General features: G+C 42.8%; 1 protein-coding gene across 1 annotated transcript; it reads left to right on the forward strand.

Annotated features, from left to right (window-relative positions):
- Positions 1-2,896: 2,896 nt before the first annotated feature.
- LOC123994167 (proheparin-binding EGF-like growth factor) lies at positions 2,897-9,740 on the forward strand. The gene is made up of 6 exons (XM_046296689.1): positions 2,897-3,425; positions 4,234-4,470; positions 6,477-6,669; positions 7,083-7,241; positions 7,777-7,865; positions 8,073-9,740. The coding sequence occupies exons 1-5, from the start codon at positions 3,383-3,385 to the stop codon at positions 7,847-7,849; spliced, it is 705 nt and encodes a 234-aa protein (XP_046152645.1). The 5' UTR covers positions 2,897-3,382; the 3' UTR covers positions 7,850-7,865; positions 8,073-9,740.
- Positions 9,741-13,617: the final 3,877 nt, after the last annotated feature.

Genomic DNA, 13,617 nt, shown 5'->3' on the forward strand with positions numbered 1-13,617 from the left:
TTGGTTGACAACATATTATTAGAGATTTAAACCAGTTTAAAACATGTTTAGCTGGTTTCCAGGTTATAGATTAAGTCTAGTCCTGGACTAAGTGGATCTTTCAATAGGGAATCTCCATTGAATCTCCATGGTTTTTAGTCCATGACCAGGCGTATTAAACTGTGCCCTATTATTAAACTGACCCCGAATGTCATAATTTGCAATATTTTTCTATTAATGTAGTCACAGGTCAAACGCTAACTTTTCACAAGTCCTTTATTCACATTCATTCAAATGATACAGAAAGAGGCACAATATGATCAGCGATATGATGTGACACAATGCACTTTTCTGTTATCTTTTTCAACTAAAATGCAGTCAACAAAATTAGACACATTTTTATTTAGCCTACATTCGTTTGTTGTAACTTTATAACCCATGTATATGGCTTAAACCACTCTATAAGTACATTTGAAGTTGGAAGTTTACATACACTTAGGTTGGAGTCATTAAATGTTGTTTTTCAACCACTCCACAAATTTATCGTTAACAAATTATAGTTTTGGCAAGTCGGTTAGGACATCTACTCTGTGCATGACGCAAGTAATTGTTCCAACAATTGTTTACAGACAGATTATTTCACTTATAATTCACTGTATCACAGTTACAGTGGGTCAGAAGTTTAAAAACACTAAGTTGACTGTGCCTTTAAACAGGTTGGAAAATGACAGAAAATGACAGGCTAATTGACATACTTTGAGTCAATTGGAGGTGTACCTGTGGATGTATTTCAAGGCCTCCCTTCAAACTCAGTGCCTCTTTGCTTGACATCATGGGAAAATCAAAAGAAATCAGCCACCTCAGAAAAATAATTGTAGACCTCCACAAGTCTGGTTCATCCTTGGGAGCAATTTCCAAACGCCTGAAGGTACCACATTAATCTGTACAAACAATAGTACGCAAGTATAACCACCATGGGACGACGCAGCTGTCATACCATACAGGAAGGAGACACGTTCTGTCTCCTAGAGATGAACATACTTTGGTGCGAAAACTGCAAAACAATCCCAGAACAACAGCAAAGGACCTTGTGAAGATGCTGGAGGAAACAGGTACAAAAAGTATCTATATCCACAGGAAAACAAGTCCTATATTGACATAACCTGAAAGGCCGCTCAGCAAGGAAGAAGCCACTGCTCCAAAACCCCAATATGGGTCTTCCAAATAGACAATGACCCCAAGCATACTTCCAAAGTTGTGGCAAAATGGCTTAAGGACAACAAAGTCAAGGTATTGGAGTGGCCATCACAAAGCCCTGACCTCAATCCTATAGAAAATGTGTGGGCAGAACTGAAAAAGCATGTGCGAGCAAGGAGACCGAAAACCTGACCCAGTTACACCAGCTTTGTTTGGCCCATTCCTCCATGTAGATCTCCATGTAGATCTCCTCTAGAGCAGTGATGTTTTGGGGCTGTTGCTGGGCAACATGGACTTTCAACTCCCTCCAAAGATTTTCTATGGGGTTGAGATCTGGAGACTGGCTAGGCCACTCCAGGACCTTGAAATGCTTCTTACGAAGCACCATAATTTGCAAATAAATTAATTAAAAATCATACAATGTGATTTTCTGGATTTTTTTTCTAATTTTATCTGCCATAGTTGAAATGTACCGATGATGAAAATTACAGGCCTCTCTCATCTTTTTAAGTGGGAGAACTTGCACAATTGGTGGCTGACTAAATACTTTTTTGCCCCACTGTATTTGGCTAAGGTGTATGTAAACTTCCGACTTCAACTATACAAACCACTATAATTAGGTGTATAGCATGTAAACATGTTGTGATAATTACATTGAGCAAAAATACTAATGCAACATTGACCAGCATCCCAACCATGCTCAATGGGTGACATGTCTGGTGAGTATACAGGCCATGGAAGAACTGGGACATTTTCAGCCTCCAGGAATTGTGTACAGATCCTTGCGACATGGGGCTGTGTATTATCATGCTGAAACATGTTGTGATGGGGCGGATGAACGGCACAACAAGGGGCCTCAGGGTCTTGTCACGGTATTTCTATGCATTCACATTGCCATAGATAAAATGTACATTTGTTTGTTGTCCGTACCACCCTCACCATGGGGCCCTCTGTTCACAACGTTGACATCAGCAAACCGCTCACCCACATGCCGCCATCTGCCCGGTACAGTTGAAATCAGGATTCACCCGCGAAGAGCACACTTTTACAGCCAGTGGCCATTGAAGGTGAGCAGTTTCCCACTGAAGTCAGTTACGATGTCGAACTGCAGTCAGGTCAAGACCCTGGTGAGGACATCGAGCACGCAGATGAGCTTCCCTGAGACAATTCAAACAGTTTGTGCGGAAATGATTCGGTTGTGCAAACCCACAGTTTCATCAGCTGTCTGGGTGGCTGGTCTCAGATGATCCCACAGGTTTGAAGTCAGATGTGGGGGGTGCTGGGCTGGCGTGGTTACACGTGGTCTGCAGTTGTGAGGCTGGTTGGACTTACTGCCAAATTCAATCCTCTGGAAACAGCTGGTGGACATTCCTGCAGTCAGCATGCCAATTGCATGCTACATCAAAACATCTTTGGAGTTGTGTGACAATACTGCACATTTTAGTGTGGCCTTTTATTGTCCCCCAGCACAAGGTGCACCTGTGTTCTAAAATTTGATTTTACCTTTATTTAACTAGGCAAGTCAGTTAAGAACAAATTGTTATTTTCAATGATGGCCTAGGAACAGTTGGTTAACTGCCTGTTCAGGGGCAGAACGACAGATTTGTATCTTGTCAGCTTGTGGATTTGAAATTGCAACCTTTTGGTTACTAGGCCAACGCTCTAACCACTAGGCTATGCTGTTTAATCTGGTTATTGATATGCCACACCTGTCCAGTGGATGGATTCTTTTGGCAAAGGAGAAATGCTCACTAACAATGATGTAAAGACATTTGTCAACAAAATTACAGAGAAATAATATATGTGTGCATATGGAACATTTCTGGGATATTATGTTTCAGCTCATAAATCACGGGACCAACACTTTACATGTTGCGTTTATATTTTTGTTCAGTGTAGATTACAGTAGCCTGCCTACCTACTGTCGAGGCGTGGTCGAGCCAGTCTATATAAATCGTGACGCCTTTAGTCTGGCGCTCCTTCTACTCGTCCCGACTCTGCCACGGCTGTGTTTGTGCGCGCCACCGTAAACCGCTACCCGAGACGCGCCCGGCATCTTGAATAAGAAAGTCCCACGAAGAAAAGGCATAGGCCTACTAGGAACTTTTTAAGAGTAGCAATATCGAGTACGCGGACAAGAGAAAGGAAAACGACATACAGTGATTTTTGCAGAATTACAGTTGGTGGTGATTTGAAGTTTGAAGATATGAGGATTCTACGAGTTGCGCTCCTGCTCGTCCATGCCTTTGGTAAGTATCCAGTTACACTTTTATATCTCAAGTCAGATGACATAGTTCCTTTTCTGTAGCGTTTATACTTGAACACTTGATTAACTATTGGTGGTACTAGTTTCTCCTAGACGTGATTCCTCCCAAGTGGTCTATTTCGTATTCATAAGAGACAGGTCTTGGAGTTACACTTGTTGACTGTACAAGAGTGTGAACTTTTCAAGCATGACCTTCTGAGCATGTCTCATAAACTTTTAAAAGAAGAGTTAATGATTTTCATAAGGTGTAGGCCAGCCTATGCTATTCAAGAACGAAGTGTGGTCATCTTTCTATTTTAAAACATGCTTTATGTAACTGGATATACTTATTTTTAACTCATATTCTTGTACATTAGGTAACTGTCTGTCTATGCAACATGTTGTGTACCATAGCCAAGCAGGATTATAGTCTCCCCTGTACAGAATACTGCACAAGCATTGTGTTTTTGGGTGCCTCACAGTTCTTGGAGCTGAAATGCAACTATCCAGTTGTATAGGCTCACCTGAAGGGCTCATGGGGCCTCATGCAAGACTCTTAGTCTAGAGTCATGTTTCAACTTACCCACTCAAACCTCTCTATTTTCTTTGCACCTGAATTAATGACTGTGTTGGAAAGTAAAGCTTGTGTTCTCAATGAGCAAAACTGCTTGAAAATACCCAATTTCAACCAGTGTTGTTCACTTGGTTAACTCCTCACAGTGTCAGTCAGAATCTAGTGTACATCTCTAAACCACAGACTACTGAATGGTGTAGCATCAATAATGATAACACGTTCACCTTGTGTTTTCCAGTGGCCTCGAGGTTGGTGAGCGGAGCTGTGGTGGACAGGTATGAGAGTGAGAGGCCACCGCAGCACACAGCATTTATCAACCTGTTGGATGTCCTGAGCGACAGAAGGATGGAGGGAGGGAGGGAGAAGAGTCATCACGGCGTGGAGGGTCCAGTGTTGGAGGATGAGGAGTACTATGATTACTACCATGAAGATGAAGAAGATGCCTCAGGGGAATATGAGGTGGAATTACCTCGAGGTATTTAGTAACTCGCTGTGATTTGTTTGTTTATTGCTCTGTTGTAAAACATCATCCTGTTGTTTATAGGTTCTGGAATCCTGACTGACACATGTATTAGAATACCCTTTATATAATTTATTACACTGTTATTCATGAGTTTATCTGGCAGGTTGTCAGTCAGTTCCATTTTAACACCTGTTGCTATGTAACCTCTAGTTAAATTGACTGTATGGACCAGGTAGCCTAGTGGTTAGAGCATTGGGCCAGTAACCGAAAGGTCGCTGGTTCGAATATCTGAGCCGACAAGGTGAAAAATCTGCCGGCGTGCCCTTGAGCAAGGCACTTAACCTTCATTTGCTCCAGGGGTGCCATACTACTATGGCTGACCCTGTAAAACAACACATTGCACCTATCCGGTGTATGTGACAGTAAAAATGTGTAGTATGAGGTGTGTTGGCTAGATCTGTGGATTCAGTTGTCTGTGTTCTATGAGGTGTGTTGGCTAGATCTGTGGATTCAGTTGTCTGTGTTCTATGAGGTGTGTTGGCTAGATCTGTGGATTCAGTTGTCTGTGTTCTATGAGGTGTGTTGGCTAGATCTGTGGATTCAGTTGTCTGTGTTCTATGAGGTGTGTTGGCTAGATCTGTGGATTCAGTTGTCTGTGTTCTATGAGGTGTGTTGGCTAGATCTGTGGATTCAGTTGTCTGTGTTCTATGAGGTGTTTTGGCTAGATCTGTGGATTCAGTTGTCTGTGTTCTATGAGGTGTGTTGGCTAGATCTGTGGATTCAGTTGTCTGTGTTCTATGAGGTGTGTTGGCTAGATCTGTGGATTCAGTTGTCTGTGTTCTATGAGGTGTGTTGGCTAGATCTGTGGATTCAGTTGTCTGTGTTCTTTGAGGTGTGTTGGCTAGATCTGTGGATTCAGTTGTCTGTGTTCTATGAGGTGTGTTGGCTAGATCCGTGGATTCAGTTGTCTGTGTTCTATGAGGTGTGTTGGCTAGATCTGTGGATTCAGTTGTCTGTGTTCTATGAGGTGTGTTGGCTAGATCTGTGGATTCAGTTGTCTGTGTTCTATGAGGTGTGTTGGCTAGATCTGTGGATTCAGTTGTCTGTGTTCTATGAGGTGTGTTGGCTAGATCCGTGGATTCAGTTGTCTGTGTTCTATGAGGTGTGTTGGCTAGATCTGTGGATTCAGTTGTCTGTGTTCTATGAGGTGTGTTGGCTAGATCTGTGGATTCAGTTGTCTGTGTTCTATGAGGTGTGTTGGCTAGATCTGTGGATTCAGTTGTCTGTGTTCTATGAGGTGTGTTGGCTAGATCTTGGATTCAGTTGTCTGTGTTCTATGAGGTGTGTTGGCTAGATCTGTGGATTCAGTTGTCTGTGTTCTATGAGGTGTTTTGGCTAGATCTGTGGATTCAGTTGTCTGTGTTCTATGAGGTGTGTTGGCTAGATCTGTGGATTCAGTTGTCTGTGTTCTATGAGGTGTGTTGGCTAGATCTGTGGATTCAGTTGTCTGTGTTCTATGAGGTGTGTTGGCTAGATCTGTGGATTCAGTTGTCTGTGTTCTTTGAGGTGTGTTGGCTAGATCTGTGGATTCAGTTGTCTGTGTTCTATGAGGTGTGTTGGCTAGATCCGTGGATTCAGTTGTCTGTGTTCTATGAGGTGTGTTGGCTAGATCTGTGGATTCAGTTGTCTGTGTTCTATGAGGTGTGTTGGCTAGATCTGTGGATTCAGTTGTCTGTGTTCTATGAGGTGTGTTGGCTAGATCTGTGGATTCAGTTGTCTGTGTTCTATGAGGTGTGTTGGCTAGATCCGTGGATTCAGTTGTCTGTGTTCTATGAGGTGTGTTGGCTAGATCTGTGGATTCAGTTGTCTGTGTTCTTTGAGGTGTGTTGGCTAGATCCGTGGATTCAGTTGTCTGTGTTCTATGAGGTGTGTTGGCTAGATCCGTGGATTCAGTTGTCTGTGTTCTTTGCGGTGTGTTGGCTAGATGTGTGGATTAATTTGTCTGTGTTCTTTTTTAGTTGCATTGTCGACTAAACCTAAAGACCCATCGGCCATCTTGGAAGCTGAGAGGAGTGAGGGGAAGAGGAGGAGAGGAAAGGGGAGGAAGAAGGGAAAGGGAAAGAAGAGGAACCCTTGTCTGAAGAAGTATAAGGACTTCTGTATCCATGGCAGCTGTCATTACCTGAGGGACATCAAAGCTCCGTCATGCATGTAAGAAACCTGTCTCTGTCTGTCTCTGTCTCTGTCTCTGTCTCTGTCTCTGTCTCTGTCTGTCTCTGTCTGTCTCTGTCTCTGTCTGTCTCTGTCTCTGTCTGTCTCTGTCTCTGTCTGTCTCTGTCTCTGTCTGTCTCTGTCTGTCTGTCTCTGTCTGTCTGTCTCTGTCTGTCTGTCTCTGTCTGTTTGTCTCTGTCTCTGTCTCTGTCTCTGTCTCTGTCTCTGTCTCTGTCTCTGTCTCTGTCTCTGTCTCTGTCTCTGTCTCTGTCTCCAGAGGAACAAAATGCCTGTTGTACTGTATGTTGCATGAGTACCATCTCACCTCTCTCCCTCTCTCTCTCTCTCTCTCTTTCTCCCTCTTTCCCCCTCTCCCTCTCCCTCCATCTCTCTCTCTCTTTCTCCTTGTGCAGATGTCGTCCCAGTTACTCTGGGGAGCGGTGTCACCTGTTCACGCTGGCTTCAGAGGGGAGGGACGTGGGAGGATACAGCCGGACCACAGCTCTGGCTGTGGTGGCAGTGGTGTTGTCCTCTGTCTGTCTCACCATCATAGGCCTGCTGCTGGTGCTCAGGTCAGTACTACAGCCTCACACACACACACACACACACACACACACACACACACACACACACACACACACACACACACACACACACACACACACACACACACACACACACACACACACACACACACACACACACACACACACACACCCACCCACACACACCCACCCACCCACCACCCACCCACCCACCCACCCACCCACCCACCCTAACCACCCACCCACCCACCCCACCCACCCACCCACCACCACCACCAGTACAGCTGTATGACACAATGCATTATACAGCAGCTGGAGATTGATACAGTCAGTATTGGCACTGTATTGTGGAAATGGACAAACAGTAAATAGTACACAACCTAATTGAATGTAGAGGAATGGGAAATGAGGCTATAACAAACATGACAGGGTAGATCAGCATGGTTATAGTTTAGCGCTATTGTTCTCACCTGACAACAATAATTATTGTAACCACAGGTGCTGTTGTTGTTCCAAAACATTTCCAGGATCCACAGGTCTTAACCCTGTTGTTTTTCTCCAGGTTTCACAAGCGAGGAGCGTACGACATAGAGCACGAGGAGAAGGTCAAACTGGGATCGGCACCCAACCATTGAAGAGCTGGAGAGAAGGGTGAGTTACCAAGGAAACACCAAACTCCTCTCTTTTCAAGTCCTGAACTGAAATGTTAGTTCCCCTCCTAAATTGATAGGAGTTAGACAGAAAGTAAAATGTCATCATAACATTACAGTAGGATTGTGAAAGATTCGTCTGGGTTTTGTTTTCACACGGTCTGAGTGTTGAAAGAAACTTGATTGCTTATTGTGTCTTTTATTTCAGGACAGGATAGGGAAATTCTACCTCAAAATAGAAAAGAAGAAGTGAAAAAAAAGCCAAGAGAGAACGCAGAGAGACCTGGGAGGTCTGGCAGAGAGGGGGACTGGATGGCCGTGACCTGGACACATAGCCCCAACCCATCTCACTGATGAACAGATGTGATTGGGTAGCTCGATTCTGCGGTAAGCCCTGCAACCTATCAGGAGAGAGCCTGGCTAAAACTGGAACTCTGATTGGCTGGGAGAAAAGACTGGAGTGGTGATGACAATATGGAAGCTGAGATGAAGAGAAGGAACATTTCTGGGCCCGTATCCACAAAGTGTCTCGAGGAAGGAGAGCTGATCTTGGATCAGTTTTGCCTTTAGATCATTGTGAATAACATTATAGTGACAGGCCCTATATCAGCACACTCCTATCAGAGATGCTTTGTGGAAACGTCCCTGGATCAGTGCTGCTTCTTGGCTATGTTAAAAAAGACTACCAGGAGTCTCAGCCTAAAAGGACACCATCTTCTCTTCATCTGCCAGAAACAGAGAGAATCATGTTCTTTCTTCAACAGGAGTGTTTTTACCAATCAGCATTTTGTATTTTCCTTCATATGCTCATTCTTTGTCGTTTTCTAGTGTAAAACTGTTATTTATACCATATATTTGTCTTTTAATTTATTTATTGATGTGATGTTGCTATATTTATGCAGATATTTAACTCCTTTCAACCAAAGATGCACTTCCAGTTTGTAAAGGTTATCTATAAGGTCATCCTTGTGTTTTTATATTTAAATATTAAATAATATTTATTGATGAAAATGAAGATAAAATGAATAAAACATGTACAGTATATTTGTAGAAATAGACATTTGAACGTAAGCGTTCTCTTGGTCTCATAGATGCACCTGATTGCTGACTTTGATATCAGCACTCTGTGTACAGGCTGCTGAGAACACACCCCACTGTGATTAGTTGGTTGCTTGATTGATTGATGCAATAAACAACAGTGTGTTGTACTATACCAATGTACCACTGACAGGTCTCTCTGTGTGCCATTATGACGTGGTTGCATTGGTCTTCTGTGTTTGACTCTGTGAAGAAGACATACAAAACATCCAGACATAGAATTGAATTGAATAGAATTGACTCTATTCTAGAATCCCAAAATATAGAATATAGGAAATATTCTAGAATGTTTCATCTAGAATCCAGTTGAAATATTTCTGTATTACAATCAAGATGTGGAATAGATCCAATGCAAACTCTGGTGCCTTGTTGAGTCCAGTCATTGTAGTGAGTGTTGGAAAATAGAAACATACACAAGTGGTGTCGTTTTTATTGTCTTTGAGAAATTAGTAGGACATAAATCTCCAACAATGTTATCTACAATTTCTGTTATTTATTTCTGTTACCATGCCAGTTGTGTTGTCTTGTTTTAGCATGCTGGGTGTGGTTAGGGATATACTATAGTTACTATAATATGGATATTTACTGTACTGTAATATACACTGAGATCCATGCTAAGATCATGATCAAATGTGAATTCATTCAAGTGTTCAGCCTTTTTAAAAACGAATAACCCTCCCCTAGAAAAACATCCTGGACACAACCTGCAGTTTTGAAGTGATTTCTAGTAAAAAAAAGTTTTTCTTCTCAGAAAATAAAGTATTTTTTTCTCTGAATCCCCGAAGTCATTGTATTATGCGTTATCTGTATTACGAAGGCTGCATTTACAGACAGAACAATTCTGATTTGTTTCTACTAATTGGTCCTTTGACCAATCAGATCAGATTTTTTTGCCAATAATTGGGCTGCATGTGTACAAGCTGTAATAACTCATATCCTGTATCCTGTTGCTATCTATACACTGAGTGTTTTAACCTTAGGATCATGATGCTACAAAGTTACCTCTAGACACTGATCTAATGTCAGTTTAGGGTCTGTTGTTTTGGATTGGAAGGAAGGCATCTTAATCAAGATTCAAGATCTGAGGTAGTTAAAATATATATATTACCTCAAGTTGCTCCTATCTGTTATTATAAGTTAACATTTCTATACTAATGGTCTAGGCTTCAACTTGATAGCTAAGGTCACCATTATTATAGCTATCTGGTTAACTTCCTGTATTGAGTGTGTCACTATGGCCTCATATTGAAGTGATACTTAGGAGAGACCTGTCTGGGACGACAACACTACTGTGTCCTTTTGGTCTTTCAGTCACTGGCTGTAATTATAGAAAGGATAATATTTATGTTCCGTTCTCACCCCCTCCCTTTTACCCGTCCCCTCCCCTCCTCCCCTCCTCCCCTCCTCCTCTCCTCTCCTCTCCTCCCCTCCCTCTCCCTCTCCTCCTCCTCTCCTCTCCTCTCCTCTCCTCTCTCCTCTCCTCTCCTCTCCCTCTCCCTCTCCCTCTCCCTCTCCCTCTCCTCTCCTTCCCTCCTCCCCTCCCCTCTCCTCCCCTTCTCTCCTCCCCTCCCCTCTCCTCCCCTCCCTCCCGTGCTTCAGCTACTCCTTTCAACCAGAACGCCTGTATCCTGGCCAAGGGTCACCTTCAGGATGTGCAGCCAGCAAGCGTTCTGAAGAGTTCCCTGTTATGTCATTTCCTAAGTAACTTAAGTTTACTCTTAACTTCGTAAGAACATTTTCTCTTTCCATAAATCCTCTCGACATGTGTTCATGCCAATGACAGAAGGGCTGGCAAAATGACAAGCAGACCTGACAGCTATTCTCCAGTGACTTTTATTTAACTAGGCAAGTCAGTTAAGAACAAATTCTTATTTTCAATGACGGCCTAGGAACAGTGGGTTAACTGCATTGTTTAGGGGCAGAATGACAGATTTGTACCTAGTCAGCTCGGGGACTTCAAAGCTTTTGGTTACAAACCCAACGCTCTAACCTCTAGGCTATCCTGCCACCCTACAGTAATCTAGTATATCCACAGCTGTTCTCCTTCGATCTACAGTAATCTAGTATATCCACAGCTGTTCTCCTTCGATCTACAGTAATCTAGTATATCCACAGCTGTTCTCCTTCGATCTACAGTAATCTAGTATATCCACAGCTGTTCTCCTTCGATCTACAATAATCTAGTATATCCACAGCTGTTCTCCTTCGATCTACAGTAATCTAGTATATCCACAGCTGTTCTCCTTCGATCTACAATAATCTAGTATATCCACAGCTGTTCTCCTTCAATCTACAATAATCTAGTATATCCACAGCTGTTCTCCTTCGATCTACAGTAATCTAGTATATCCACAGCTGTTCTCCTTCGATCTACAGTAATCTAGTATATCCACAGCTGTTCTCCTTCGATCTACAGTAATCTAGTATATCCACAGCTGTTCTCCTTCGATCTACAATAATCTAGTATATCCACAGCTGTTCTCCTTCGATCTACAGTAATCTAGTATATCCACAGCTGTTCTCCTTCGATCTACAATAATCTAGTATATCCACAGCTGTTCTCCTTCGATCTACAGTAATCTAGTATATCCACAGCTGTTCTCCTTCGATCTACAGTAATCTAGTATATCCACAGCTGTTCTCCTTCGATCTACAATAATCTAGTATATCCACAGCTGTTCTCCTTCGATCTACAGTAATCTAGTATATCCACAGCTGTTCTCCTTCGATCTACAGTAATCTAGTATATCCACAGCTGTTCTCCTTCGATCTACAGTAATCTAGTATATCCACAGCTGTTCTCCTTCGATCTACAATAATCTAGTATATCCACAGCTGTTCTCCTTCGATCTACAGTAATCTAGTATATCCACAGCTGTTCTCCTTCGATCTACAATAATCTAGTATATCCACAGCTGTTCTCCTTCGATCTACAGTAATCTAGTATATCCACAGCTGTTCTCCTTCGATCTACAGTAATCTAGTATATCCACAGCTGTTCTCCTTCGATCTACAATAATCTAGTATATCCACAGCTGTTCTCCTTCGATCTACAGTAATCTAGTATATCCACAGCTGTTCTCCTTCGATCTACAATAATCTAGTATATCCACAGCTGTTCTCCTTCGATCTACAATAATCTAGTATATCCACAGCTGTTCTCCTTCGATCTACAGTAATCTAGTATATCCACAGCTGTTCTCCTTCGATCTACAGTAATCTAGTATATCCACAGCTGTTCTCCTTCGATCTACAGTAATCTAGTATATCCACAGCTGTTCTCCTTCGATCTACAGTAATCTAGTATATCCACAGCTGTTCTCCTTCGATCTACAGTAATCTAGTATATCCACAGCTGTTCTCCTTCGATCTACAATAATCTAGTATATCCACAGCTGTTCTCCTTCGATCTACAGTAATCTAGTATATCCACAGCTGTTCTCCTTCGATCTACAATAATCTAGTATATCCACAGCTGTTCTCCTTCGATATACAGTAATCTAGTATATCCACAGCTGTTCTCCTTCGATCTACAGTAATCTAGTATATCCACAGCTGTTCTCCTTCGATCTACAATAATCTAGTATATCCACAGCTGTTCTCCTTCGATCTACAGTAATCTAGTATATCCACAGCTGTTCTCCTTCGATCTACAATAATCTAGTATATCCACAGCTGTTCTCCTTCGATCTACAGTAATCTAGTATATCCACAGCTGTTCTCCTTCGATCTACAGTAATCTAGTATATCCACAGCTGTTCTCCTTCGATCTACAGTAATCTAGTATATCCACAGCTGTTCTCCTTCGATCTACAGTAATCTAGTATATCCACAGCTGTTCTCCTTCGATCTACAGTAATCTGAAGATATAAGACTACGTAGTTGTGATGACAGAACCCCATCAGGATCCCTGACAGATAAATCTGACATTACTAAGTGGCTGGTTACAGTGGGTGGTGGGGGACATGAACCTGCTGCACACTAGCCAGGAACAGGAACAGGAAGCCTTTGGGGGAGCAGATGAAGTTGGGACACCTGATCTGAGAGTACACCGCATCATTCCACTATACCACCACAGTATTAGTCACACAGACAACAAATGGCACGCTCAGAGACGCTGCCTACTAATGTAACATATGAGTAACTCTACTACCACTCCAGAACACACACACACACACACACACACACACACACACACACACACACACACACACACACACACACACACACACACACACACACACACACACACACACACACACACACACACACACACACACACACACACACACACACACACACACACACACACACACACACACACACACACACACACACACACACACACACGTGTGCAACAATATTACAACACTTAATCCTTCCACCACTGAGCACCCCTGTATACCAACACCCCACAGAGGTGATGTAGAGCTCACACCAGCTCCTTACGGTAAATACCCTGTGGCTAAACAACAATGCTGTGCTGCTGTGTGTGTTGTCGTATGCAGTAGTGGAGCCTCCCATAAGCCACTCCTCACAGAAATAGTTGAGTGTAGTCATGGTCACATAGCTAGCTGCTATTCCAGGGACTGACAGACCAGCAGGCAGGAGAGACACACGCTACCAGAGAGAGACAGAACTACGGCTTCTCTATG

The sequence above is a fragment of the Oncorhynchus gorbuscha genome, linkage group LG13 (assembly GCF_021184085.1).
Source record: "Oncorhynchus gorbuscha isolate QuinsamMale2020 ecotype Even-year linkage group LG13, OgorEven_v1.0, whole genome shotgun sequence".
In the NCBI taxonomy this organism is placed as follows: domain Eukaryota; kingdom Metazoa; phylum Chordata; class Actinopteri; order Salmoniformes; family Salmonidae; genus Oncorhynchus; species Oncorhynchus gorbuscha.